The sequence below is a fragment of the Scyliorhinus torazame genome, chromosome 9 (genome assembly GCF_047496885.1).
Source record: "Scyliorhinus torazame isolate Kashiwa2021f chromosome 9, sScyTor2.1, whole genome shotgun sequence".
Classification (NCBI taxonomy): domain Eukaryota; kingdom Metazoa; phylum Chordata; class Chondrichthyes; order Carcharhiniformes; family Scyliorhinidae; genus Scyliorhinus; species Scyliorhinus torazame.
Window position 1 is genome coordinate 49,955,900 of NC_092715.1, and position 27,260 is coordinate 49,983,159.

The 27,260-nt window shown below is 45.8% G+C and overlaps 1 protein-coding gene and 1 pseudogene across 9 annotated transcripts in view; both read left to right on the plus strand.

The window, feature by feature from the left end:
- LOC140429185 (storkhead-box protein 2-like) overlaps window positions 1–24,388 on the plus strand; it is a 484,578-nt gene extending 460,190 nt beyond the window's left edge. For 6 of the 9 annotated variants that reach the window (XM_072515851.1, XM_072515856.1, XM_072515852.1 and 3 more), the window contains exons 3-4: window positions 16,922–19,166; window positions 21,442–24,388. In XM_072515851.1, coding sequence (XP_072371952.1) covers window positions 16,922–19,166; window positions 21,442–21,631 — 2,435 coding nt within the window. In that variant the 3' untranslated portion in view covers window positions 21,632–24,388. Of the gene's footprint in view, window positions 1–14,194; window positions 14,326–14,958; window positions 15,060–16,921; window positions 19,167–21,441 lie in introns of all 9 variants that reach the window. The other 3 variants (XM_072515858.1, XM_072515859.1, XM_072515853.1) reach the window with 3 other exon arrangements.
- On the plus strand, window positions 23,162–25,357 carry LOC140429964 (dynein axonemal light chain 4 pseudogene; annotated as a pseudogene).
- Window positions 25,358–27,260: the final 1,903 nt, after the last annotated feature.

The window sequence follows — 27,260 nt, forward strand, 5'->3', positions numbered from 1 at the left end:
AACCTTGTGGTGATCATAGAGAAACCTCACTCCTCTCTGTTGGCGCCAAAGTCTTCACCAGAATACTTGTGAACTGCTTTGCAGCCCCTGGTCAAGATATTGTACCACCAGAAAGTCAGTGCACTGTCAGAAAAGGTCAAGGAATCACTGATACAGTGTTTGCAGGTAGACAGATCCAGGAGAAATGCCAAGAACAAAACATGGACCTCCAAGGGCATACTTTACGATTTCCTGTTTGCCAATCACTGCAATCGCTGCAGATTCAGAGTTGGACATGCAATGCAGCATGGATTTGTTCTCCAATGCATGTGACAACTTTAGCCTTTTGATCAGCACAAAGAAAACCAAAGTAATATACTAGCGTGCTCCAGGAAAGCCCTATCTCAAGCCCAAAGTTTCAGTCCATGATCAGAACCCACCAACGTTGGAAAAGTTCCCGTATCACCGCAGCACTCTCTTGAGCTGCCTATATTGACCACAAAACACACATGCAGGAATTGCCAAAGCAAGTGTCGCCTTCTGCAGGTTGTGAACATCAGTCGGAGAATGAAGAGGAATAGGCCAGATACAGCCAGAGCGAGTGTGGGTATCGGGAATTTGGAGCAGAGAGGGAAGTCATGTTTTTTGCTTTCTCTCCTTGCTTTCTAACTTCATTTTGGAGAATGATCTTGCCCTGCTGCAGAAGAATAGGTTATGGGGAGAGAGATGATTGGTAAGTACTAGGTAAGTTCAAGTATTTACCACTTTTATCACTTATTGTTTAAAAGGTCTTTTTGTGGTTTATAGTTTGTAAGGGTTATAATCTGTAGGAACGAGGACCAGAAGAGAAGGGCCCTAGAGAATTGGATATAGAACATTACAGCGCAGTACAGGCCCTTCGGAACTCAATGTTGCGCCGACCTGTGAAACCACTCGAAAGCCCATCTACACTATTCCCTTATCATCCATATGCTTATCCAATTACTAATTAAATGCCCTTAATGTTGGCGAGTCCACTACTGTTGCAGGCAGGGCATCCCATGCCCTTACTACTCTCTGAGTAAAGAACCTACCTCTGACATCTGTCCTATGTCTACCCTCAATTTAAAGCTATGTCCCCTTGTGGTAGACATCACCATCCGAGGGAAAAGGCTCTCACTGTCCACCCTATCTAATCCTCTGATCATCTTGTATGCCTCAATTAAGTCACCTCTTAACCTTCTTCTCTCTAACGAAAACAGCCTCGAAGTCCCTCAGCCTTCCCTTATAAGATCTTCCCTCCATACCAGGCAACATCCTGGTAAATCTCCTCTGCATCTTTTCCAATGCTTCCACATCCTTCCTGTAATGCGGCGACCAGAATTGCACGCAATACTCCAAATGCGGCCGCACCAGAGTTTTGTACAGCTGCAACATGACCTCATGACTCCGAAACTCAATCCCTCCACCAATAAAAGCGAACACACCATATGCCTTCTTAACAACCCTCTCAACCTGGGTGGCAACTTTCAGGGATCTATGTACATGGACACCGAGATCTCTCTGCTCATCCACACTACCAAGAATCTTACCATTAGCCCAGTACTCTGTCTTCCTGTTATTCCTTCCAAAATGAATCACCTCACACTTTTCTGCATTGAACTCCATTTGCCACCTTTCAGCCCAGCTTTGCAGCTTATCTATGTCCCTCTGTAACCTGCAACATCCTTCCGCACTGTCCATAATTCCACCGACTTTAGTGTAATCTGCAAATTTACTCACCCATCCTTCTACGCCCTCCTCCAGGTCATTTATAAAAATGACAAACCGCATTGGCCCCAAAGCAGATCCTTGTGGTACACCACTAGTAACTGGACTCCAGGCTGAACATTTCCCATCAACCACCACCTTTTGTCTTCTTCCAGCTAGCCAATTTCTAATCCAAACTGCTAAATCACCCTGAATCCCATGCCTCCGTATTTTCTGCAATAGCCTACCGTGGGGAACCTTATCAAACGCTTTACTGAAATCTGTATACACCACATCAACTGCTTTACCCTCATCCACCTGTTTGGTCACCTTCTCAAATCACTCAATAACGTTTGTGAGGCACGTCCTACCCTTCACAAAACCGTGTTGACTATCTCTAATCAAGTTATTCCTTTCCAGATGATTATACATCCTATCTCTTATAAACCTTTCCAAGACTTTGCCCACAACAGAAGTAAGGCTCACTGGACTATAGTTACTGGGGTTGTCTCTACTCCCCTTCTTGAACAAGGGGACAACATTTGCTATCCTCCAGTCTTCTGGCACTATTCCTGTAGACAATGATGACATAAAGATCAAAGCCAAAGGCTCAGCAATCTCCTGCCTAGCTTCCCAGAGAATCCTAGGATAAATCCCATCCGGCCCAGGGGACTTATCTATTTTCACACTTTCCAGAATTGCTAACACCTCCTCCTTATGTACCTTAAGCCCTCCTCGTCTAGTAGCCTGTATCTCCGTATTCTCCTCGACAACATTTTCTTTTTCCTGTGTGAATACTGATGAAAAATATTCATTTAGCTCCTCTCCTATCTCCTCGGACTCTACGCACAACTTCCCACTACTGTCCTTGACTGGCCCTACTCTTACCCTAGTCATTCTTTTATCCCTGACATATCTATAGAAAGCTTTCGGGTTAGCCTTGATCCTACCTGCCAAAGACTTCTCATGTCCCCTCCTGGCTCTTCTTAGCTCTCTCTTTAGGTCCTTCCTAGCTAACTTGTAACTCTCGAGCGCCCTAACTGAACCTTCACGTCTCATCTTTACATAAGCCTCCTTCTTCTTCTTGGCAAGTGATTCAACTAATTTAGTAAACCACGGTTCCCTCGTTCGACCACTTCCTCCCTGCCTGACGGGTACATACTTTTCAAGGACACGCAGTAGCTGTTCCTTGAACAAGCTCCACATTTCAATTGTGCCTATCCCCTGCAGATTCCCTCCCCATCCGATGCATCCTAAGTCTTGCCTCATCGCATCATAATTGCCTTTCCCCCAGATATAACTCTTGCCCTGCGGTATATACCTATCCCTTTCCATCGCTAAAGTAAGCGCAATCGAATTGTGGTCACTATCACCAAAGTGCTCACCAACCTCCAAATCTAACACCTGTCCTGGTTTATTACCTAGTACCAAATCCAATATGGCCTCGCCTCGTTGGCCTATCTACATACTGTGTCAGGAAACCCTCCTGCACACATTGGTAAAAACGGACCCATCTCAAGTACTCAAACTATAGCGTTTCCAGTCAATATTTGGAAAGTTAAAGTCCCCCATAACAACTACCCTGTTACTTTCGCTCCTATCCAGAATCTCTTTGCAATCCTTTCCTCTACATCTCTGGAACTTCGGAGGCCTATAGAAAACTCCTAACAGGGTGACCTCTCCTTTCCTGTTTCTAACCTCAGCCCATACTACCTCAGTAGACGAGTCCTCATCAAACGTCCTTTCTGCCACTGTAATACTGTCCTTGACTAACAATGCCACCCCTCCACCTTCCTTGAGCTTACTGAAATATTTAAACCCCGGCACCTGCAACAACCATTCCTGTCCCTGCTCTATCCATATCTCCGAAATGGCCACAACATCGAAGTCCCAGGTACCAACCCATGCCGCAAGTTCACCCACCTTATTCCGGATGCTCCTGGCATTGAAGTAGACACACTTTAAACCACCTTCCTGCCTGCCGGTACACTCCTGCAACTTTGAAACCTTACTCATGACCTCACTACACTCAACCTCCTGTATACTGGAGCTACAATTCAGGTTCCCAACCCCCTGCTGAACTAGTTTAAACCCTCCCGAAGAGCATTAGCAAATCCCCCCCCCAGGATAATGGTACCCCTCTGGTCCAGGTGTAGACCATCCCGTTTGTAGAGGTTCCACCTACCCCAGAATGAGCCCCAATTATCCAGGTATCTGAAACCCTCCCTCCTGCACCATCCCTGTAGCCACGTGTTCAACTGCTCTCTCTCCCTATTGCTCGTCTCGCTAGCACGTGGCACGGGTAACAACCCAGAGATAATAACTCTGTTTGTTCTAGATCTAAGTTTCCACCCTAGCTCCCTGAATTCCTGCCTTACACCCCTATCCCTTTTCCTACCTATGTCGTTGGTGCCTATGTGGACCACGACTTGGGGCTGTTCCCCCTCCCACTTAAGGATCCTGAAAACATGATCCGAGACATCGCGGACCCTGGCACCTGATAGGCATCTTCCAACGGTTTAATTTAAAGTGGTAAGTCACGGCAGGAGAGCTCAAAGCCTTGGTTTGCTCCATGTGGGAATCCGGGAACATTTCCAGTGCTCAGGACCAGAATGTGTGGAGGGTGGCCAGGGTTGGGGTTGGGGGTTGGGGAGGATGACTACGCAACACCATTGTTGCAGCTGTAAGGCAGCCATGCGGCTGCGCAAGCTGCTGACAGTCCACTTTAAAACTGGTGCCTTGGCTCATATAGGTGACCCCCCAGGGGCACCCCTCTGCATGCCCTCTGGCCTAGCTGACCCATTAACTGTTTGGGACAGGATGTACGGAGTGCCCCGATCAGTGTGTGTGGGGGGTGTATTGTTTAAGCACAGCTGCAGATTGTCAGCCCTGCGGGTGTCCATCATGGACCCGGCGATTCCCGCACTGTTTTTTTTGTGTTTCGCTGGTGTTCCATGAGATGCTAGCCCCTCACCGGTAGCAGAATCGGTACAGGTGTGGCGCAGATGTTTCTGACATGAAGGTCCATGGATTATCCGGTGGCGTCAACACTTAGACTCAGAAATGGAGAATCCAGCCAGTGGCGTCCGGAGCATCGGGATATGTCAGGCTTTATCACTCAATAATTATGAGCTCCACAGGCAGTCAGCAATATCACTGTCTGTCTGTCACCACCAGTGATAAAGTTTGCCCGGAAAAGGTACGACGTGCATTCTGCATACTGTGTCCAATCCTCCGTGCTTGTGTTGAACATGTCCAATCTTCCGAACAAAGGCATTTTGTGATAGAATTTTTTTTTACTTCTACCTTAGTCCAGCAGTGGAAACGAGGTGGTTGTTCATGCAACGGCGCAGCGGCTTTATCCTCGTCGCCAGTTTTCTAGGCTACAAATGAGTCCGAATCAAGTTGGTAAAATGAAAACGAGGTTTATTGTAAAGCATTGATATTTACAATGTACATCCCGTCCCAGCCGGGTCTGCCCTGTCAGCCCATACCTGGCTGACTTTATACAGAACTCAATCATGAATGTCCTCGGGCTCCCAGCCCCCTAAGCGGGGGAGCTTGTATTCAGCGAGACTCGGGGAGGCTGATTGCTCCAACCGCGTAAGTCTCCGACAGGTTATGACGAGAGGCCTGTAGAAAATAGGGAATTATAGACCAGTAAGCCTGACGTCGGCTGTGGGAAAAAGTCTCGAATCCATTATCAAACATTTTATAGCAGAGCACTTGGAAAACTGTGGCAGGATTGGACAGAGTTGGCATGGATTTATGAAGGGGAAATCATCCTTGACAAATCTGCTGGAATTCTTTGACGATGTAACTCGTAGAGTTGATGAAGGGGAGCCATTGGATGTGGTTTATTTGGACTTTCAGAAGGCTTTCGACAAAGTCCCACATAAGAGATTAGCGTGTAAAATTAAAGCGCATGGGATTAAGGGTGGTGTATTGAGATGGATAGAAACCTGGTTGACAGACAGGAAACAAAGAGTAGGAATGAACAGGCCATTTTCCAAATTAGCAGGCAGTCACTAGTGGGGTACCACAGGGTTGGTGCTGGAACCCCAGCTATTCACAATACATATTAATGATTTGGATGAGGGAACAAAATGTAATGTGTTGGATTCTCTGGTTCCCCAGGGGCATGTTTCTCGGCGGCATGCCGTTCGCTAGCAGTGGGATTCCATCTTCCCGCCACTTGTCACAGGGATTTCCCATTTAAGCCACCCCATGCCCCCAGGAAACCCTCGGCTGGGGAGGGGGCAGAGAATTCCAATAACCGGAAAGTTCCGGCCAATGTCTCCAGATTTGCAGACGATACAAAGTTGGGTGGGAGGGTGAGCTGTGAGCAGGATGCAGTGTTGCTTCAGTGTGATTTGGACAACTTGCGTCAGTGGGCAGATGAATGGCAGATGCAGTATAATGTGGACAAATGTGAGGTTATCCACTTTGGCAGCAAAAATGGGATGGCAGATTATTCTTTGGCCATAAATTAGGAGAGGGGAATGTGCAATGAGACCTGGGTGTCCACGTACACTCGTCACTTGAGGGTAAGCATAACTGAGTCATAACTGAGTTGGGTTGCTCATGTAGCCAGAATGCCTGGCACACGCTTACCAAAGCAATTCATCCATGGAGAGGTTGTGGCTGGGCTGCACTCTCATGACAGTCAAAGGAAATGCTACAAGGGCACCAAATGCTTCACTAGGAGTTTGGATATTATTTTTGAGTCCTAGCTTGCCCAGGGTCACTGCACCTGCTGCAACCAAATAAAACAAATGGCGCAGGTGTATTTTGGAGGCAAGGAGCAGAAATCCTGAGCCAACAACTCCACTGAAAATGTAATCATCCGCAGTGTGCTGTCCTACTAACAGCAGAACCTTCCAGGCGTAGGCCAGCTTGGTAATAACGTATCCACCCCTGGAACCCTACAAAACACCCCAGGTGATTATCTTCACCTTGAAGGATGAACAAGAGAGAAGAAAACCATTTAAAATACTTACTTTATTAGTCCTGAGATGGCGAAATGAATAATAATGATTTGGATTAAGATAGAAGGCGGTTCTGAGATCGCGGGAGAGCAATGCACCCGCAAACTGGACCGCCCCGCACTTTAAGGTTGAACTGTTTTGATTTTTCCTGTGCCCAGGACTGGATTTGGGTCCTCACACAGCTTTCCATCAAGGGTTACTAGATAGGTAGATAGGCGGAACCCTGTTGTCCTGCTGTGATTGGTTGACTAACCCGAGTTTTTAAAAAAATATATTTTATTGAAAATTTTCGATCACAATTTTTTCCCCTTACACATCAAACATAAGAAAAAGAAAATTTAACAGTGCATGTAACATAGTAACCACAGTCTAATAACAAATAGCTAACCAACATGGTAAACTAATCATTTAACATAAAATAAAGCTCCCCCCGGGTTGCTGCTGCTGGTCATCTATCTTCCCTCTAACGTTCCCCTAGGTAGTCGAGGATAGGCTGCCACCGCCTGGTGAACCCTTGAGCCGATCCTCTCAGCGCAAACTTCTGCTCCAGTTTTACGAACCCCGCCATATCGTTTATCCAGGCCTCCAGTCCTTCCACATGAGTAAAATCCTACGCCGGGCTACTAGGGACACAAAGGCCACAACATCGGCCTCTTTCGCCTCCTGCACTCACGGCTCATCTGCAACTCCAAATAAAGCTAACCCCCAGCCTGGTTTGACCCGGACCTTCACCACCTTCGAAATCACTCCTGTCACTCCCTTCCAATACCCCTCCAGCGCCAGGCACGACCAAAACATATGTGCGTGGTTTACCGGGCTTCCACCGCACCTCCCACACTTGTCCTCCACTCCGAAGAACCTGCTCAACCTTTCTCCCGTTATGTGTGCTCTATGTAGCACCTTAAATTGAATCAGGCTAAGCCTGGCGCACGAGGAAGAGGAATTTACCCTGCTTAGGGCATCAGCCCACATACCCTCCTCTATCTCCTCCCTGAGCTCTTCTTCCCACTTTCCTTTTAGTTCGCCCACCAGCTCCTCCCCCTCTTCTCTCATCTCTCGGTATATCTCTGACACCTTGCCTTCCCCGACCCACACCCCCGAGAGCATTCTATCCTGGATCCCCTGTGTCGGGAGCGATGGAAATTCCCTCACCTGTTGTCTTGTGAACGCCCTCCCCTGCATATACCTAAAGAAGTTTCCCCGGGGCAGCTTATACTTTTCCTCCAATGCTCCCAAGCTCGCAAACGTCCCATTTATAAATAAATCTCCCACCCTCCTATTTCCTAACTGGTGCCAGCTCTGGAATCCTCCATCCATCCTCCCTGGGACAAACCTGTGGTTGTTCCTGATTGGGGACCCCACCAGGGCTCCCCGCACACCTCTCTGTCGCCTCCATTGCCCCCAGATATTTAATGTTGCCGCCACCACTGGGTTTGTGGTAAACTTTTTTGGTGAGAGCGGTAGCGGCGCCGTCACCAGCGCCTCTAGACTCATCCCTTTACAGGACTTTCTCTCCAGTCTTTTCCATGCCGCTCCCTCTCCCTCCATCATCCATTTACGGATCATCGCCACATTGGCGGCCTAATAGTAGTCGCCCAAATTCGGCAGCGCCAATCCTCCTCTGTCTCTGCTACGTTGTAAGAACCCCCTCCTTACCCTCGGGACTTTCCCTGCCCACACGAAGCTCGTGATGCTCCTGTCTATTTTTTTAAAGAAGGCCTTAGTGATTAGTATAGGGAGACATTGGAATACAAATAAGAACCTCGGGAGGACCATCATCTTAATTGCCTGCACTCTGCCCGCCAACGACAGTGGCTGCATGTCCCACCTCTTGAAGTCCTCCTCCATTTGTTCTACCAATCGTGTCAGATTAAGTCTGTGCAAGGTTCCCCAGCTCCTGGCGATCTGAATCCCCAAGTATCGGAAGTTTCTTTCCACTTTCCTTAGAGGCAGGCCTTCTATCCCTCTACTCTGGTCCCCAGGGTGTATCACGAAAAGTTCACTCTTCCCCATGTTAAGCCTATATCCCGAGAAATCTCCGAACTCCCTCAATATCTGCATGACCTCTGTCATCCCCCCCCCACTGGGTCCGTCACATACAACAGTAGGTCATCTGCGTAGAGCGACACTCGGTGTTCTTCTCCCCCTCTAATCACCCCTCTCCATTTCCTGGAGTCTCTCAGCGCAATGGCCAGTGGTTCAATTGCCAACTCGAACAGCAATGGAGATAGCGGGCATCCCTGTCTTGTTCCCCTGTATAGTCGGAAATACTCCGATCTTTGCCGACCCGTGACCACACTTGCCGTTGGGGCCCCATAAAGGAGTTTGACCCAGCTAATAAACCCGTTCCCGAACCCAAACCTCCTTAGCACCTCCCATAAGTACTCCCACTCCACCCTGTCAAATGCTTTCTCTGCATCCATTGCCGCCACTATCTCTGCCTCCCCCTCTACGGGGGGCATCATTATCACCCCTAATAGCCGTCGCACGTTGACATTCAGTTGTCTCCCCTTTACGAACACTGTCTGGTCTTCGTGCACCACCCCCGGGACACAGTCCTCTATCCTCGACGCCAGTGCCTTTGCCAGCAATTTGGCATCCACTTTCAATAGAGAGATAGGTCTATAGGACCCGCACTGCAGCGGACCTTTATCCCGCTTCAAAATTAGCGATATCGTCGCCTCCAACATTATCGGGGGTAGAGTCCCTCCTTCCCTGGCCTCGTTAAAAGTCCTCACCAACAGCGGGGCCAGCAGGTCCACATATTTTCTATAAAATTCCACCGGGAACCCATCTGGTCCCGGAGCCTTCCCTGCTTGCATATTCCCCAGCCCCTTAATAACCTCGTCCACCCCAATTGGTGCCCCCAGGCCTTCCATCTCCTGCTCCTCCACCCTCGGGAACCTCAATTGATCCAGGAACTGCCGCATCTCCTCTTTTCCCTCCGGGGGTTGGGACCTATACAGTCCTTCGTAAAAGGTCTTAAACACCTTGTTTATCTTCCCTGCTCTCTGCACCGTAGCTCCCTTTTCGTCTCTAATTCCCCCTATCTCCCTCGCCGCTGTCCTCTTTCGCAGCTGATGGGCCAACAGGCGACTAGCTTTTTCCCCATACTCATACCTCACCCCCTGTGCCTTCCTCCACAGCACCTCCGCCCTCCTGATGGTCAGAAGGTCTGGAGTCGTCGTCTCTCCCTGTACAGTCCCTCCTCCGGGGTCTCGGCAAATTCCCTGTCCACCCTTAAGATCTCCCCCAGTAGTCTTTCCCTTTCCTTGGCCTCTGTTTTCCCTTTGTGGGCCCTAATGGAGATCAGCTCTCCTCTGACCACCGCTTTTAGTGCTTCCCATACCACTCCCACTCGGACCTCCCCGTCGTCATTGGCCTCCAGGTACCTCTCAATACATCCCCGCACTCTTCCACAAACTCCCTCATCTGCCAACAATCCCACATCTAATCGCCAGAGTGCTCGCTGCTCCCTCTCCTCTCCTAGTTCCAGGCCCACCCAATGAGGGGCATGATCCGAAATAACAATGGCTGAATACTCAGCTTCTTCCACCCTCGAGATCAACGACCTTCCCAGAACAAAAAAATCTATCCGGGAGTACACTTTATGAACATGGGAGAAGAAGGAGAACTCCCTGGCCCTCAGTCTAAGAAATCGCCATGGATCCACTCCCCCCATTTGGTCCATAAACCCCTTGAGCACCTTGGCCGCTGCCGGCCTTCTTCCGGTCTTAGATCTGGATCTATCTAACCCTGGGTCCAGCACGGTGTTGAAGTCCCCTCCCAATATCAAGTTTCCTACCTCCAGGTCCGGTATACGTCCCAACATCCGTCTCATAAATCCTGCATCGTCCCAATTCGGGGCATATACATTAACCAACAAGACCTCCGTTCCCTCCAGCCTGCCACTCACCATTACATATCTACCTCCGCTATCTGCTACAATGCTCCTTGCTGCGAATGCTACCCGTTTCCCCACCAGTATGGCCACCCCTCTATTCTTTGCATCTAGCCCTGAATGGAACACCTGTCCCACCCATCCTTTCCTTAACCTAACTTGGTCCGCCACCTTCAGGTGCGTCTCCTGGAGCATAGCCACGTCTGCCCTTAGTCCTTTCAAGTGCGCGAGCACTCAGGCCCTTTTAATCGGTCCATTTAGGCCTCTCACGTTCCACGTGATCAGCCTCACTAGGGGGCTACCTATCCCCTTCCCGTGTTGACTAGCCATCACCTTCTCTCGGCCAGTCCCACGTCCCGCTTCCGCGCTCCCACTCGCTCCCCAGGTGTCGCATTCCAGCCCCGACCACCCACTCTTTAGCCATTTGCTCTTTGATTTCCGCAGCAGCAACCCAATTCCCAATTATCCCCCCCCCCCCCCCCCCCCCCCCCCCCCCCCCGCTAGATCCCCCTCTAGCGTGATTGCTCCCCCCATATTACTTCCGCAAGTCAGCTGACTTCAACTGACCCCGGCTACTCCTGCTCACTCCTTGACCCCCCCGTGTGGGGAACTCCCATCTACCTTGCGCCTATCTTCCCGCCATTATCTTTCTGGCGCGGGAACATCCCTATAGCTGACCCGCCTCTTGTGGCGCAGCTCCCTTTCCCATCCCACTCCCATTCCTCATCCTCCGCCTATGTCCCTTCTTTTCCCCCCCACCGGCGCCCACATTTCTTAGTGTCTCCCCCCCTTCCCAATTTACTTCTCTATTTACTTCTCTATTTACATCGACAGTAACATTTCCTGCAATATCAGTCCCTCAGTTCCGATCCAATTTCTCATCTTTCATAAAGGTCCATGCTTCTTCCGCCGTTTCGAAATAGTGATGTCTCTCCTGGTACATGACCCATAGTCGTGCCGGCTGCAGCATCCCGAACTTCATCTTCTTTTTGTGTAACACCTCCTTGGCTCGGTTAAAACTCGCCCTCCTTCTCGCCACCTCTGCACTCCAATCCTGGCACACCCGTACCACTGCATTCTCCCATCTGCTACTCCGTACCTTTTTGGCCCATCTCAGAACCACTTCTCTATCTTTAAAGCGGTGAAATCGCACGATTGTCGCCCTAGGTGGTTCTCCCGCTTTTGGTCTCCTCGCCGGGATCAGATGGGCCCCCTCCACTTCTAAGGGGCCCAAAGGGGCCTCAGCTCCCATCAATGAGCTTAGCATCGTGCTCACATAAGCCCCGCAGTCCGCTCCTTCCACTCCCTCAGGGAGACCCAGTATCCGAAGGTTCTTCCTTTGTGCTCTGTTTTCTAGGGCTTCAATCCTTTCAATGCACTTTTTGTGGAGCGCCTCATGCGTCTGTGTTTTGACCGCCAGGCCCAGGATCTCGTCCTCATTATCCGTCACCTTCTGCTCCACCACGCGGAGCTCTGTCTCCTGGGTCCTTTGTGCCTCCTTAAGCCCCTCAATTGCCTGTAGCATCGGGGTCAGCACCTCCTTCTTTAGTAGCTCCACACACCGTCTTAGGAATTCGTCTTGATCGGGCCCCCATGTCGCCTGGGCTTTCTCCGCCACCATCTTGTTTCTTTTTCTTTCTGTCCCTATAGTCGAGGATTCCTCGCGCTGCAGCCGCCGCCGCCGATATTTTCCTCTTTCGTTGGGGGGGGGACTCCCTATTCATTTACCCCACACCGGGTTTCGTCGCGCAAAAATTTCCCGTTGTGGCTCTTAAAAGAGCCCGAAGGTCCGTTGGAGCTGGAGCCGCCGAAACGTGCGGCTTAGCTGATCATCGCCGCAACCAGAAGTCCGACTAACCCGAGTTTTAAGGATTGAAAGCTGTTCTAACGTTGCGCAAGGCCTGTGTGACAGTGCATGATCCTGATGCCTGGGTCTCGTGTAGCTGGCTGCAGCTGAAAGATGAAGCTGTTGGATTCACTAAAGCCAACTGCTGAGAGAGTGGCCATTCTAATTCCCAGCAGGTATGTTTCCCAGTGAGTTATTCAGCCAGCAGCATGAAATCCTCAGCTTTGGGATCTTTTTAAAACAATTTTGAGTACCCAATTCATTTTTTCCAATTAAGGGGCAATTTAGCGTGGCCAATCAACCTACCCTGCACATCTTTGGGTTGTGGGGGCGAAACCCATGCAAACACGGGGAGAATGTGCAAACTCCACACGGACAGTGACCCAGAGCTTGATCGGACCTGGGACCTTGTTGCTGTGCTAACCACTGCGCCACCGTGCTGCCCTCTGCCACAGGTTCTTGCCTTTCTACACAAGTTATGATGGGTCTGCAATACACTGCTCAGTAGGATGGTGGAAGCAGATTCAAAAGCAACTTTTGAAAGAGACTTGAGTAAATACGTTCAGGGAGTGTTGACAAACAAACCAATTTTACAGTGACCTGGCCATTTTAACACTAGGCACAAGGTCAAAGGACAAGAGCAAATATCTGGCCCTGCACATGTGGCTGCAAAACAGTTCTGTCTTTGGAGAAGGCCCTTCGGTATATAGGAAGTAATGCTGGGATCTCCAGTGGCACAGAACATCAGCAGCAGCTACAGAGAGTGACCCTGCACATTCGTATGCAAAAAGAAAAACATGCATTTGTATAGCGTCGTTCACAACTTCAGGATGTCTGAAAGTGCTTTTTGATCAACTAAACACTTTTTGAAAGTGTAATGGTTGTTACGGTACAAGAAGCATGACGGCCAATTTTGCACACACGGCCCACAAACAACAGTACGATAATGAACAGATATTCAGTTTCAGTGATTGTTGGTTGCAGGATAATTATTGGCTAAGGCACAAGGGAGAACATCCTTGCTCTGTTTGAAATGGTACCGTGAGATCTGTTATGTCCCCCTGCGAGGACAGACAGAGCCTCAGTCTGGCATCTCGCCTGAAAGACGGCAACTGCGATGGTGCAGCACTCCGTACTGCATTGGAGTGTCAGCTGGATTATGTGCTAAAGTCCCTGAAGTGGGTCTTGAACTCTCAAATTCTGACTGAGAGGTAAGAATACTTCCCGCCTGTAATGTGGTATTTTGCCTTTCAAACCAGTGGAGTTTTCTCCTGATGCTGGGAATATTCATTGCCAGAAACCTTGGCTGGGATTTCCCAGGCCCATCCGCCATTGGGATAGCCCAGACCTGCTGAAAGACAATGGACCTTTGGCTGTCCCACTGCATCTCCAATGGCGATTCCTGGCAAGGTGGGATTGTAAAATCCTGGCCATGTTTTAATTTAATTTTAATAGTGTGCCAGCAAATAGTTGTCATTGGAATAATAATGCTAACGGTCAAAATTTTGTTTCCAGTTTCTGACAAGGGTCATGACTAATGCTTGTTCAGTCACATAATTACTAATGGTTCCTGATTCTTTCCCAAGGTGGCTATTTTTGATATCTGACTCTTTGGTGATGACTACTGGGAGAATACTGAAACTACCTGATCATTCCTCAACCGAGGTTCATAAACACTCATTTTGCTGATAATGTTTAAGAGTGAGAGCTCTTGTCTGAGTTTCTTTTTAATATGTCTCTCCCTAAACCTAGATCACTAAGTCCAGTTGTAATTACCACAGCTCTATCCTGGATGAGATCAGCTAATTCAGCACAGACTTAGAATTTAAAATGAACCTTGTTAATCTGCGTGAATCAGAACCACACTGGGGAGGGAGAACAGGGTAAGATATTGCACTCATTTTGAAATCATACATGCATTCCTTCTCAACGCATTCATCATTTTGCTACATTGCAAGGATTGTATTAAAAGGCACCACTCATGGTCTTAGTAAGAGCGCAGTTCAGACATCGAGACTAAGGCCACATCTGCAGTCCATGCTCTTGTCCAGGCTGGGCACCTCAACTCACAAAATTGCTTTATAGTACACAGAGGAAATCTCCTCCGTCCCTACCCCCTTGGTGCATTTAGCCAGTGACCCATTATGGCAGCCTTCTTCCAACCTCAATCCCCCACCTCACCCAGCCATATTTGTTTTTTATTTACCTTTTTTCCTGCTCTCTTTTCAGTTTCCCTGGACCACGCACACCACTCAGGAACCTGCTCCCATTTCCAGTTCCTGAGCCAATCAGCAGACATGTGAAAGCAACTTTGGGGGGCGACAACTTTCTAAACTTCCTCCTCGTCAGGAAGCGCTTGGCCTTTGCTCAGAGCCTTGTCCAATGTCGGTCAGCATTTTTTGAACATCCTTGAGGGGAAATTCTCTGCAGGGACCTTGTGCCAAAATGCACCAAATTTTTGAGTTCAGGTGAAATGTTATCCGTCTGAATCGTGAACTCTCTTTCTGTCCCTGCAGTAAATCGTCTCAGCTCCAGGACATCACTGCAGGAGTTCCTCAGGGTAGTGTCCTAGGCCCAACCATCTTAAGCTGCTTCATCAATTACCTTCTTTCATAAGGTCAGAAGTGGGGATGTTCGCTGATGATTGCACAATGTTAAGTACCATTTGCGACTCCTCCAATACTGAACCAGTCCATGTCCGAATGCAGCTAGAACTCTACGTCTGACGGCACAGTAGCACAGTGGTTAGCACTGTTGCTTCACAGTGCCAGGGTCCCAGGTTCGATTCCTACTTGGGTCACTGTCTGCGGAGTCTGCATGTTCTCCCCGTGTCTGCTCCGGTTTCCTCCCACAAGTCCCGAAGACGTGCTTGTTAGATGAATTGGGCATTCTGAATTCTCCCTCAATGTATCTGAACAGGCACCGAAGTGTGGTGACTAGGGGATTTTCACAGTAACTTCATTGTAGTCTTAATGTAAGCCCACTTGTGACATTAATAAAGATTATTATTATATTATTACAATATCCAGGCTGACAAGCGACAAGTAACATTTCTGCTGCACAAGGTAATGATCAACTCCAATAAGAGAGAATCTAACTATCACCCCTTGACACTGAATGGCACTATGTTCGCTACATCCCCCAATATCAACATCCTAGGGATTATCCTTGACTAGAAACTGAGCTGGAATAGCCATATAAATACTGTGGCTACCAGAGCAGCTCAAAGGCTAGGAATCCTGCAGTGAATAACTCACCTCCTGACTCCCCAAAACCTGTTCATTATCTACGAGGCATAAGTCAGGGGTGTAATGGAATACTCTTGACATGCCTGGATGAGTGCAGCTCCAACAACACCCAAGAAGCTCGACACCATCCAGGACAAAGCATCCCGTTTGATTGCTCCCCCTTCCACAAACATTCAAACTCGCCACCACTGACAAACAGTGGCAGCCGTGTGTACCAGCTCCAAGATGCACTGCAGTAACTCACCAAGGTTCCTTGGGCAGCACCTTGCAAACCCATGACATTGAGGGCCGAAGGGCCTGTTCTGTGCTGTACTGTGTTCTAGGAGGACAACACCAGCAGATACCTGGGAACCCCACCACCTGGAGGTTTCTCTCCAAGCCGCTCACCATCCTGACTTGGAAATAGATCGCCATTCCTTCACTGTCGCTGGGTCAAAATCCTGAAACTCCCTCCCCAACAGCACTGTGCATGTAGCTACACCTCTGGGACTGCAGCAGTTCAGAAGGCAGCTCACCACCACCTTCTGAAGGGCCACTAAGGATCGCCAATAAATGCTGGCCTAACCAACGATGCCTGCACATCCCTTAATGAATTAAAACTACGATACTGATTTTTATTTTTGTACATCAATTCTTGTGTCCCTCTTATCGAAAATGATTTAAAAAATGATTCACTCAAAACTCTTCCCATTTTTGACCTCTATTTTACTCAGCAAAACCTCACAACATATAGTTCCTGCAAATGGAAGACAACACTAAATATGAATATTTCTATGTCTTCCACCATCAGTTTACACCATATTGTAGCCCAATCAGCAGGAAGTCGCACCTCGGGGCAAGACAGATGGAGTGTCCTTTTCTGACTGTGCTGCAGCATCCCAATGGACTGGCTGGAGAATAATGTAACTAATTTTCCACATAGTTAGAATATTCACTACGGCACAACAACCGCAGGGATGCAGACTTATTGTTGGATATGTGGTGAAAGCAGTAGCACCATGTTTTACCAAGCCAGTCTTCTGTTTTTGTTCTCTAATTATTAGTGAATCTCATGAAGTTTTTGTACTGAATAGATGCATTCACTACACAAATACTGATATTAATCATTTAAATAATACTGATCTTAATGTGTTTTAGTCAATTTGAGGCCATACAAAGTTATCACCAATAACTAGAGTGCGGACGCAAATTTAATTGGTAATTTATAACTTTTCTTCCTTTACTTTTATAGGAGTCCCCACCCCTAGTCCAGAAATTCTTCGCCATACGTTGAACATGCTCGTGAGAGAGCGGAAAATCTACCCAACTCCTGACGGATATTTTATCGTAACTCCACAGACTTATTTTATTACCCCTTCTCTCATAAGAACAAATAGCAAATGGTACCATCTGGACGAAAGGATACCTGACAGGTCTCGATGTACTTCACCACAACCAGGGACTATAACTCCATCTAATTCTGGCTGCCTCAGAGACAGAGCCCACCACAGAAACCACTGTGATTCTTGCAACTGCTTTAGAGAGGAATCCCACAATCACTCATCCACTCTTCAGAAAAAGTCAATAAAGGAATGTAAAGATTCCTATTGCCCTCCTTCCTTCAGCCACATGCCAGTGACGCAAACTGAGAAAAGTAGGAGCACTGTTAACTGCTCGTATAAAACTGAGACCTTGCCAAAAGCCAAGGACGGAGAGAAGCAATCTAAAAAATTTGGCTTGAAATTGTTCAGGTTGAGCTTTAAAAAGGACAAGTCAAAACAGCTGGTGAATTTTTCAGCCCAGTTTCCTCCTGAAGAATGGCCTCTACGCGATGAAGATAATCCCACCTCTATACCAAGGGAGGTGGAACAAGAGATAATCAGACGTATCAATCCAGACCTAACGGTGGAAAATGTCATGAAGCACACAGCGCTGATGAAAAAACTCGAAGAAGATAAGGCTCATAGGAATAAACCAGGCTCCTCTGCCCAGCACAGTGGCAAGAGCAAAAAAAGTAGAAGTCACAAAAAGTCCCACGGTAAATCTCGCTCACACAGCAAGCCCAGGGTTCCTAAGGGGGAGCAATCAGAAGAAACTCATTTGGACGTAGCAGAATCCAGAGAATATGAGCTTTATGATCCAATTACCCGAACCCCATGTGATAAAAGTACCACTATAGAAATAAAGGGTGATAATGGCTTTCTTGCACATGATAAAATGAACATGGTTGAATCTCATTTTCCTGTGACCCCAGAGTGGGATGTGTCAGGTGATCTTTACAAGCGAAGGATGGAGAGTCGATTTCATGAACATTCAAGGGAAAGTTTACAATCAAAGGTTCATCGGAGCCACAGCCATACGCAAGACAGAAAATCAAGAAATGATAGGACCAGCAAAGCCAAGGAGAGGTCGAGATCAATGGATAATTCGAATAGACCTCTTGGCACTACATTGTCAGGCACAGCAGAAGAGATGCAAGGATGCGGTATGGATGAAAGCCACTCAAATAATGACAAATTACGTTCTTCCAAATTGCTCAGTCATCACCGAGCAGGATTGTCATCACATTCAAATCATATTACTGAGCCAAGCATACCAGAATGTGTTGATATTGATAATCCAGCAGGTGTTGGTGACTCCTGCAATCCACTGGAACATGCTACAGCTGGAGATAGTTTGCCCAAATACAATGAACCTAATTGTGGTACAGGTGCAAAGGCTGGTGATTACTTACAATGTAGTGCATCCAAGGAAACTATTCCGACTGCTTCTTCCCCATCCGCTAAATGTAATGATGAGTGTGTGTTCAAGGATTATGACACTTTGACCTTATCAGATGGTGTTAAGAAGCTTTCCCCTTTGGATAGATTCTTGAAGCACCCACCTATTGAAGAAACTGTGAATGGGCAACTTGAACAATTGTCACTGCAGCAGAAGCATTATCCTGAAAAGATAGAAATGAACAGCATCAATTTACCTGTAGCTGGACAGGCATCTGCACAGTCATTGCCAAATGGACAAGTGTTTAAACCACTGTCTGAAACTCAGACCATAAATCATGCAGAACATAGTTATCAGGAACCCCCTATATATGAATCGCAACACAATAAACCATCGGAGGTGCTTCACAACAACTGTGAAAGCCATGCCGGCCTAACAAGTATGGCACAATCACTGCCTGTTCTACCAGCCCACGGAGAGGAAACAGGACATCAGGAGTCTTCCTTTGACTATTACAACGTGTCTGACGATGACTCGGAAGAGGGGACCGACAAAAACCTGGAGAAGAGTAAAAGCCGCGATGATGGTGGTACTGTGCAGTGGTTGCTAGAACGAGAAAAAGAGAAAAATCTCCAGAGAAAATTTGAGAAGAACCTAACTCTCCTGAGCCCAAAGGAAAGTGACAACAGTGTCAGCCAGAAAACTTTGCATTCTGCTCGACTAGATAGTATGGACAGCAGTAGTATAACAGTAGACAGTGGATTTAATTCTCCACGGTAAGCAAGCAAATGGTCCATCCAACACAATCATTCACTTGTGATACTTTTTTAGGTTTTTTGATTTTTGTGGATGATTATCCCATGGTACTAGACTTCAAAAGTAGCCAACATAACAGCCATAAGGTAAAGCGCATTAAATTAGGAATGAAGAATTGCGTGTTTTAGTCTTACCATAGCAATACATTTCACACACTATTATATGTATTTTTAAAGCAATATTGGGTATATTATAAACCAACAGATAAGTCCCTTGGAGATAATGTTCTGACGTTGCATTCGTGGCAAAAAGCTTCTCCTCCTGCCAAGAAAACACATCAGGAAGTAAGACTTGAATGTGCTCATCATTTAAAATAATAGTTGGAAACTCATGGGCAGTGCATACCCAAAATGCCTATATGACTTTCAGCAATCTTTACTGCCTGCCTGTAACAGAAAGTTAGAACACAAACCCCTCATGAATTGAAAGAATGAGAAAAAAAATATCTAGTCAGAATTAGAAAAACATTAGGGGCGGCACAGTGGTTAGCACTGCTGAATCACAGCGCTAGGGACCCGGGTTTGTTTCCGACCTCAGAAACTGTCTGTGTGGGGTTTGTACTTTCTCCCCATGTCTGTGTGGGTTTCCTTCGGTTTCCTCCCACAGTCCAACGATGTGCAGGCTAGGTGGATTGGCCATGCTAAATTGCCCCTAGACGGAGTTACAGGGATATACATATGGTGGGGGATTGGGCCTAGATAGGAAGCTCTTTCAGAGGGTCAGTGCAGACTTGATGGACCGAATGACGACCTCCTGCACTGTAAGGATTCTATGATCACAGTGAAACACATTAATCATTCCTTATGGTTAGTACAGGGGGCTAAACAGCTGGCTTGTAATGCAGAACAAGGCCAGCAGCGTGGGTTCAATTCCCGTACTGGCCACCCCGAACAGGCGCTGGAATGTGGAGACTAGGGGCTTTCTTGTGACAATAAGCGATTATTATTATATAATCCAACAAACAATATTATCCAGGAATTTGGCATGAATTTTTCATGCGAAAGCAACATAAAAAAACAATTTAACCAAAGATTTTCTGGCAGTAAAATTCAACAAAGAATTGGAAAAAAAATTAATTTTAAAAATAAATTTGAATATCCAATTATTATTTTTCTTACAATTAAGGGGCAATTTAGTGTGGCCAATCCACCTAACCTGCACATCTTTGGGTTGTTGGCGTGAAATCCACGCAGGCAAAGGGAGAATGTGCAAACTCACAATGACCCAGGGCCGGGATTTGAACCCGGGTCCTCAGCGCCGTAGTCTCAGTGCTAACGAGCACTGCACCACATGCTGCCCCCGGAATTGGAAAATTAACTACACATTATTTTCATGAATCATCTGAGTGAGACTCCCTATTAAGCACAAGATTATGAACTATTTTACACTTTGAATATATGCCCATCATCAACTGATGTAAGATTCTATTCAATTGGGTTTTGCATGTGACAGAGAGAGCGAGAGAAAAAATACTCTTAATTAGCCAGCATGAGATGAAATTAGCCCAGGTCAGTGAAAAGGCAGTTCGAATCCACTGTATCAACTGGTCCTGCATCATTAAAATGTGTAACAGGAATGAAGCAAGGCAGTGCCCATGCATTCGATTTTATATCACTGATTAATTAACATAAAGTTTCCTCTTTCAGTCAGACCGATTTGCCTGAATTTAATGTGCAGCTTTTTTGGATAGCTTTTTGTTCCACTTGAGCCACTCTTAATTTTGATTTTACAATAAGTCAGTGTTATAAGTCTGTGTTACTATTTCGGCAAAGGTTGGAATTTTGAGACGTTTTAACGGTTGCCTTTTTATATTAAAAACCGCAGTGATTATAATGTCTGAAGTAAATATGTAGAGTTGTGGAAGATGCACCATCTGTACAAAATGTGCATGCATTGATGAAGGGTTGCAGTGCGGCACTGGATGATTTAATTTCACCAAGTAACGACGTCAAATTCTGATTTTATCAGTTTAGATGTAATGCCAAAATCTCTGTGCGCCCAATTGTCCTGAGTGTGTGTCTCCTACTCTCCTGCCACCTCCCCCTCCCCACCTTTGTCACCAAACTCTCAAAAGAGTAACATCTATTGCGAATACATTGATATTTACACCTATCTCTCTGCTTCTGGCCTTTTTTGAGTACCGTTACCCAGTTAGGCCAAGAGTTGTGAAGGGTTAAATGTTATGGCATTAGTGTTTGGAAGCATTAATGTTTTTCCATCCATGGTGTCTTTCAGTACTCGTGAAAGTCTGGCCTCTAACACCTCAAGCATAGTAGAAAGCAACAGGCGGCAGAACACCGCTGTTAGTCCGGGACATGGAGGCACGTCAGCATTCAGTTTCCGAGCAACTACAGATCCTGCACCAAGTGAACCCGAGAAACTGCAGAAGCCCATGAAGTGTCTAGCCTCCGTTACCAGTGTTTGAGCAAACAGTAGTAGCTGTCAGCGACAGATTCTGTGCCACACCCTCTGCAATCACACGCCTGCACCTCGGCTGTCATTTTGAAACACCGTCAGGCAATGCTCTTAACATTAAAAAAGAGGAGGTGCAAACTATAAAAGTAGAAGCCATTTCTATGACTCGGAGCTTTTTTTAAAAAGAAATGAGTACTTATTAATTTTACTTCTTCATCCTTTTAGGTATTGAGTGGCTAATGCAGCTTTTGCTGCATGGCATTCACCTAGATCATACTGCATGAATCGTCCATTGTGATTTTGATAAAAGAAGAGAAAAAAAAGCACAAACTCGTTTGCACTTCATGACTTTGGTTCTTGATGATATTCTATGAAAACTTCATGCTTAGAAATAATCTTCTCTAGAGCATTATCAAGCCAGCAAAATAAATCCCGAGTGATTTTCTTTCCAAAACCAGTGCATGTGTTAAATCTGGACGAGCACATAGGTGGCAGTCTTAAACACTGAAGATGTTATCTTCAAATCTATGGTCAGTTATTTCCAATAAAAATTGTTAAAAGTTATGTGGTACCAACAGATATATGTTGCACTATTGAAAGGTAAAATAATGTCTGACTTTTTTACTGTACAAGATTATACATCATGGGTTACTGTACATATAAATAAATATTGAAGGCGTGGAAAACAAACACTATAGGAAAAACAATAAAGTTGCTACAAGTTTTACAGTTGTGGTAAATCTTATATCAATATAATATGTGAATTTGATGTGCATTGTTTCCTTGTACAAATAAATATGCTTCAGAGAAAATGCTGTTGAATAAGCAGCTCCAGATTAAAAAAAATATTTTTTTGCATGTAAAAAGAGAGTTACGAAACAGTACAATTGAGGCATTTCAGTCACTGCAAGAGTCATTTGAGCAACTTGCACCTCACCTGGGTTCCGTTAATATGTTGCCACTATTCTCTCCGTCCTGGCTATCTTAATTATTTTCCATGCTGCAGTGTATATATGAGCTTTATAGGTGGAAGCTTAGCACTGCTGGATGATAGTCTAAGGCCTGACTTTATTGTCGTGTATTATCAATGAATACATATTAAAACCTTTCCGAAGTGTCCATGTGCATGATGCCACTATGTTACGGATAAAAAGGCACTAGAAGGCTATTTGTTACGTACAGTGACACATGCAACCAGGTTTTGTGTTTGCTGTCATTATCAATTTCAGCACAGCACCCCATTATTTTTAGACATTTAAATATGATCTTTCTTTTGTGCCCACGACTGCCTTTGTGCTCTGTGATGCCATTAAAATATTTAAATGACTTTATATTGTGGCACTTGTTATACCAGATGATACCGCCGTTTTGCAGATTGGTAGGACGCTTCAACTTGAAGCTTGTTCTTTATTTTGTATCTCCATGTAAAACTGAGTTGTGTTTCGTATCCTTTTCTATTAGTCTTGTCCCACAACAGTTGAGAGATCTTTATAAAAGAACCTTGTGAAATTTCTTAATCACTGTTTGGAAATATGCAGCGATGTGTGATATTCTAAATATACGCATCAGGCCTAAAGATGTTCATGGCAGTAACAGAACTGGGACAGTACAGTTTATAGCTACCTTCCTTCTAATTTGGTTCAAATGAAACGTATGACCACAAAAGGGAACATTACATTTGTTTTTAAACTATTTAAATATGGCCCTGCAAAATAAGCAATTAAAAAAACAAACAATGTATATATATTAATAAGATAAGTGTGCCTGATCTGGTTGAAGCAGGACCGTAATAAACCTTTGCAGATGAGACACATTATCCTTATATGGCAGTGGTAGATCTGAAATGGCCTTCAATGTTTGTAACAAACATTTGTTTTCAATGTAGTTAAGATGTTGTTCATGTTGCACATAACTACCTCCATAGCTTTTTATGAAATGGTACCAGAAACTCCAATGTAGCATGATTTTCTATCTCTGTGACTGCCTTCTCTCTTCCATCTCCACCCCCGCCCCCTTCTCTCGCTCTCTGTCTATCTCTGTTACCATCTCATAAATGAGCTTTCACCAGACAACTGCTTCTGAATTTTTATGCTGGTGCTTTAACTCCTTGAAGCGTGGTTTCCAAACTAACTTCCTGATATTCATTTAAATTTATGTCTTCTTTTGAAACATGTCAAAGCAGTACAAGAATTGATATCTTTAATGAGGAGATTGCATCAAAAGCTGGTGTATTTTAAAAGACTGCATTCAAAGGGATGAAGATTGCTTTTTCGTGAATGAATGAATGAATCGCTATGAACTTATTAAGTCCAAATGCAAACAGCTTTTTTCTTCAAGCAGAGGGGAGTAGAGCAGCCGAGACTGCCTTGTATAAATATGTTTGCACTGAATAAAAATAACAAACATTTTTTTAAAAATGTGTCTCTCTGGGTGCTGTTAGTCACTCGGATGGATGTGTTTATATATTGTAAAGCAATTTCTTACCAAATTTTGGTTCATGGAATGTCTTCCCTAATGTTACTGGATTATGTTATGGCACATTATAACAAGCTTGTTTTTGTAAGTGTATTATACTGTAACATAATGTGTTTAGTTGTCATTGATTAGTACAATAACTTGAAACTGTAAACAGGGATTTTTTAAAAATGTTCCTAATTTAAAAGTCCCTTTGTGTGAAATGTGTTTCTAATGTATTGTAGCTTGTGCGGATCTCCCTTTTGGGATTGTGTTATTTACTTTAAAGCCATTAAATAACATGTTTCTCTAACATTTTGGGATTCTTGCCTTCTTAAAAATTACATGTGCGTCGTTGATATCCTACAGTCTGATTGATTAAATATTTTATTGTCACATATACTGAAGTACAGTGAAAAGTATTTTTCTGCGGCCAAGGAGACGTACACACTCGACGAAAAGAATAATCAACAAAGTACATTGACAAATAAGTAATTGGTTTCAGTGCGGAACAAGGACCAAACAAAGCAAATACATGAGCAAGAGCAGCATAGGGCTTCGTGAATAGTGTTTTTACAGGGAACAGATCAGTCCGAGGGAGAGTCGTTGAGTCTAGTAACTGTGGGGAAGAAGCTGTTCCTATGTCTGGATGTGCGGGTCTTCAGACTTCTGTATCTTCTGCCTGATGGAAGGGTCTGGAAGAGGGCAAAGCATGAGTGTGAGGGGTCTCTAATAATGCCGTCTGCCTTCCCAAGGCAGCAGGAGGTGTAGACAGAATCGATGGGTGGGTGGCAAGCTTGTGTGATGCATCGGGCTGAGTTCGCCGCACTGCAGTTTCTTGCCAACTTGGGCCAAGAAGTTGCCATATCAGGCTGTGATGCAGCCAGATAGGATGCTGACTTTGGCACATCTGTAGAAGTTTGTGAGATTCTGACAACGGCCCGAGCGGCGGTGGGAGCGGGGCCCCGGTATAGGGTAGAGCTTATGCGGAGCCCGAGGTGAAAAAGGAAGACGCAGATTCCAGGCAAATTCAGACCTTCCCTATCGTCAGGTATTGCGATATGCTGGAGGAAATGATGAAATTGTGTGTCACCGCTTGTGAAAAGTTTTCTGCTAACAATGAGACTGCAGCTAAAATGATTGAAGAAACCATGGACAAGAGATTTGGTGTTTCCTGGCATGTGGTGGCTGGCGAAGGGTTTGAAGTCACTCACGAAATGAAGAACATTCTCTACATGTATTTCAGGGCAACATGGCCATGTGTGTGTGGAAGTGCACATAACACGAAAGACTGCTCAGGGCCCAGCGACGCTGATTCTCCTCACCCCTCCGATCCTGACTTGTCTCTGGACACAACCGCACAAAGGACACAATCCAGTCGCTGCGATGGGTCAGACCTCAAACAGACCTCCTGCAGCTTGAAAAGACGCAAAGCATTTCTTCTGGATTCAGCTGGGACAGGGACTGAAGAGTATTTTTAATCTCCTGTTTTTTAATAAGGTTCAGAAACTAAATGGTCAATAATGAACCATCCTGTCGCTCAAGCATTCCCTGGCCTATTGTAATGTGGTTGGAATGTTGACAAGGTGAATGAACCACATGAAGGCAGCATTTCCGTAGTGTTTATGTATTTTAAAAATCTTGTTTCCGTTAAATGGCGACCAGAATAATGCATCCGTTTCCAAGGGTTTCTCTGGCACGGCATCTGAACGGGAGCCCCGATTGTGTGTTGCCATTGAAGCAGCAACCAGCATTTTAGATTAAAATGGAATGGTGCAGGCATTCCTGGATAAGGAAGGCAGAGGGGAGAACATAAGAACTAGGAGCAGGAGTAGGCCATCTGGCCCCTCAAGCCTGCTCCACCATTCAATGAGATCATGGCTGATCTTTTGTGGACTCAGCTCCACTTTCCGGCCCGAACACCATAACCCTTAATCCCTTTATTCTTCAAAAAACTATCTATCTTTATCTTAAAAACATTTAATGAAGGAGCCTCTACCGCTTCACTGGGCAAGGAATTCCATAGATTCACAACCCTTTGGGTGAAGAAGTTCCTCCTAAACTCAGTCCTAAATCTACTTCCCCTTATTTTGAGGCTATGCCCCCTAGTTCTGCTTTCACCCACCAGTGGAAACAACCTGCCCGCATCTATCCTATCTATTCCCTTCATAATCTTATATGTTTCTATAAGATCCCCCCTCATCCTTCTAAATTCCAACAAATACAGTCCCAGTCTACTCAACCTCTCCTCGTAATCCAACCCCTTCAGCTCTGGGATTAACCTAGTGAATCTCCTCTGCACACCCTCCAGTGCCAGTACGTCCTTTCTCAAGTAAGGAGACCAAAACTGAACACAATACTCCAGGTGTGGCCTCACTAACACCTTATACAATTGCAGTAGAACCTCCCTAGTCTTAAACGCCATCCCTCTAGCAATGAAGGACAAAATTCCATTTGCCTTCTGAATCACCTGTTGCACCTGAAAACCAACTTTGCTTTACCACTTATCTTAGTGTCGTCTGCAAACTTGGACACATTGCCCTTGGTCCCCAACTCCAAATCATCTATGTAAATTGTGAACAGTTGTGGGTCCAACACTGATCCCTGAGGGACACCACTAGCTACTGATTGCCAACCAGAGAAACACCCATTAATCCCCACTCTTTGCTTTCTATTAATTAACCAATCCTCTATCCATGCTACTACTTCCCCCTTAATGCCATGCATCTTTATCTTATGCAACAACCTTTTGTGTGGCACCTTGTCAAAGGCTTTCTGGAAATCCAGATATACCACATCCATTGGCTCCCCATTATCTACCGCACTGTTAATGTTCTCAAAAAATTCCACTAAATTAGTTAGGCACGACCTGCCCTTTATGAACCCATGCTGCGTCTGTCCAATGGGACAATTTCCATCCAGATGCCTCGCTATTTCTTCCTTGATGATAGATTCCAGCATCTTCCCTACTACCGAAGTTAAGCTCTCTGGCCTATAATTACCTACTTTCTGCCTACCTCCTTTTTTAAACAGTGGTGTCACGTTTGCTAATTTCCAATCCGCCGGGACCACCCCAGAGTCTAGTGAATTTTGGTAAATTATCACTAGTGCATTTGCAATTTCCCTAGCCATCTCTTTTAGCACTCTGGGATGCATTCCATCAGGGCCAGGAGACTTGTCTACCT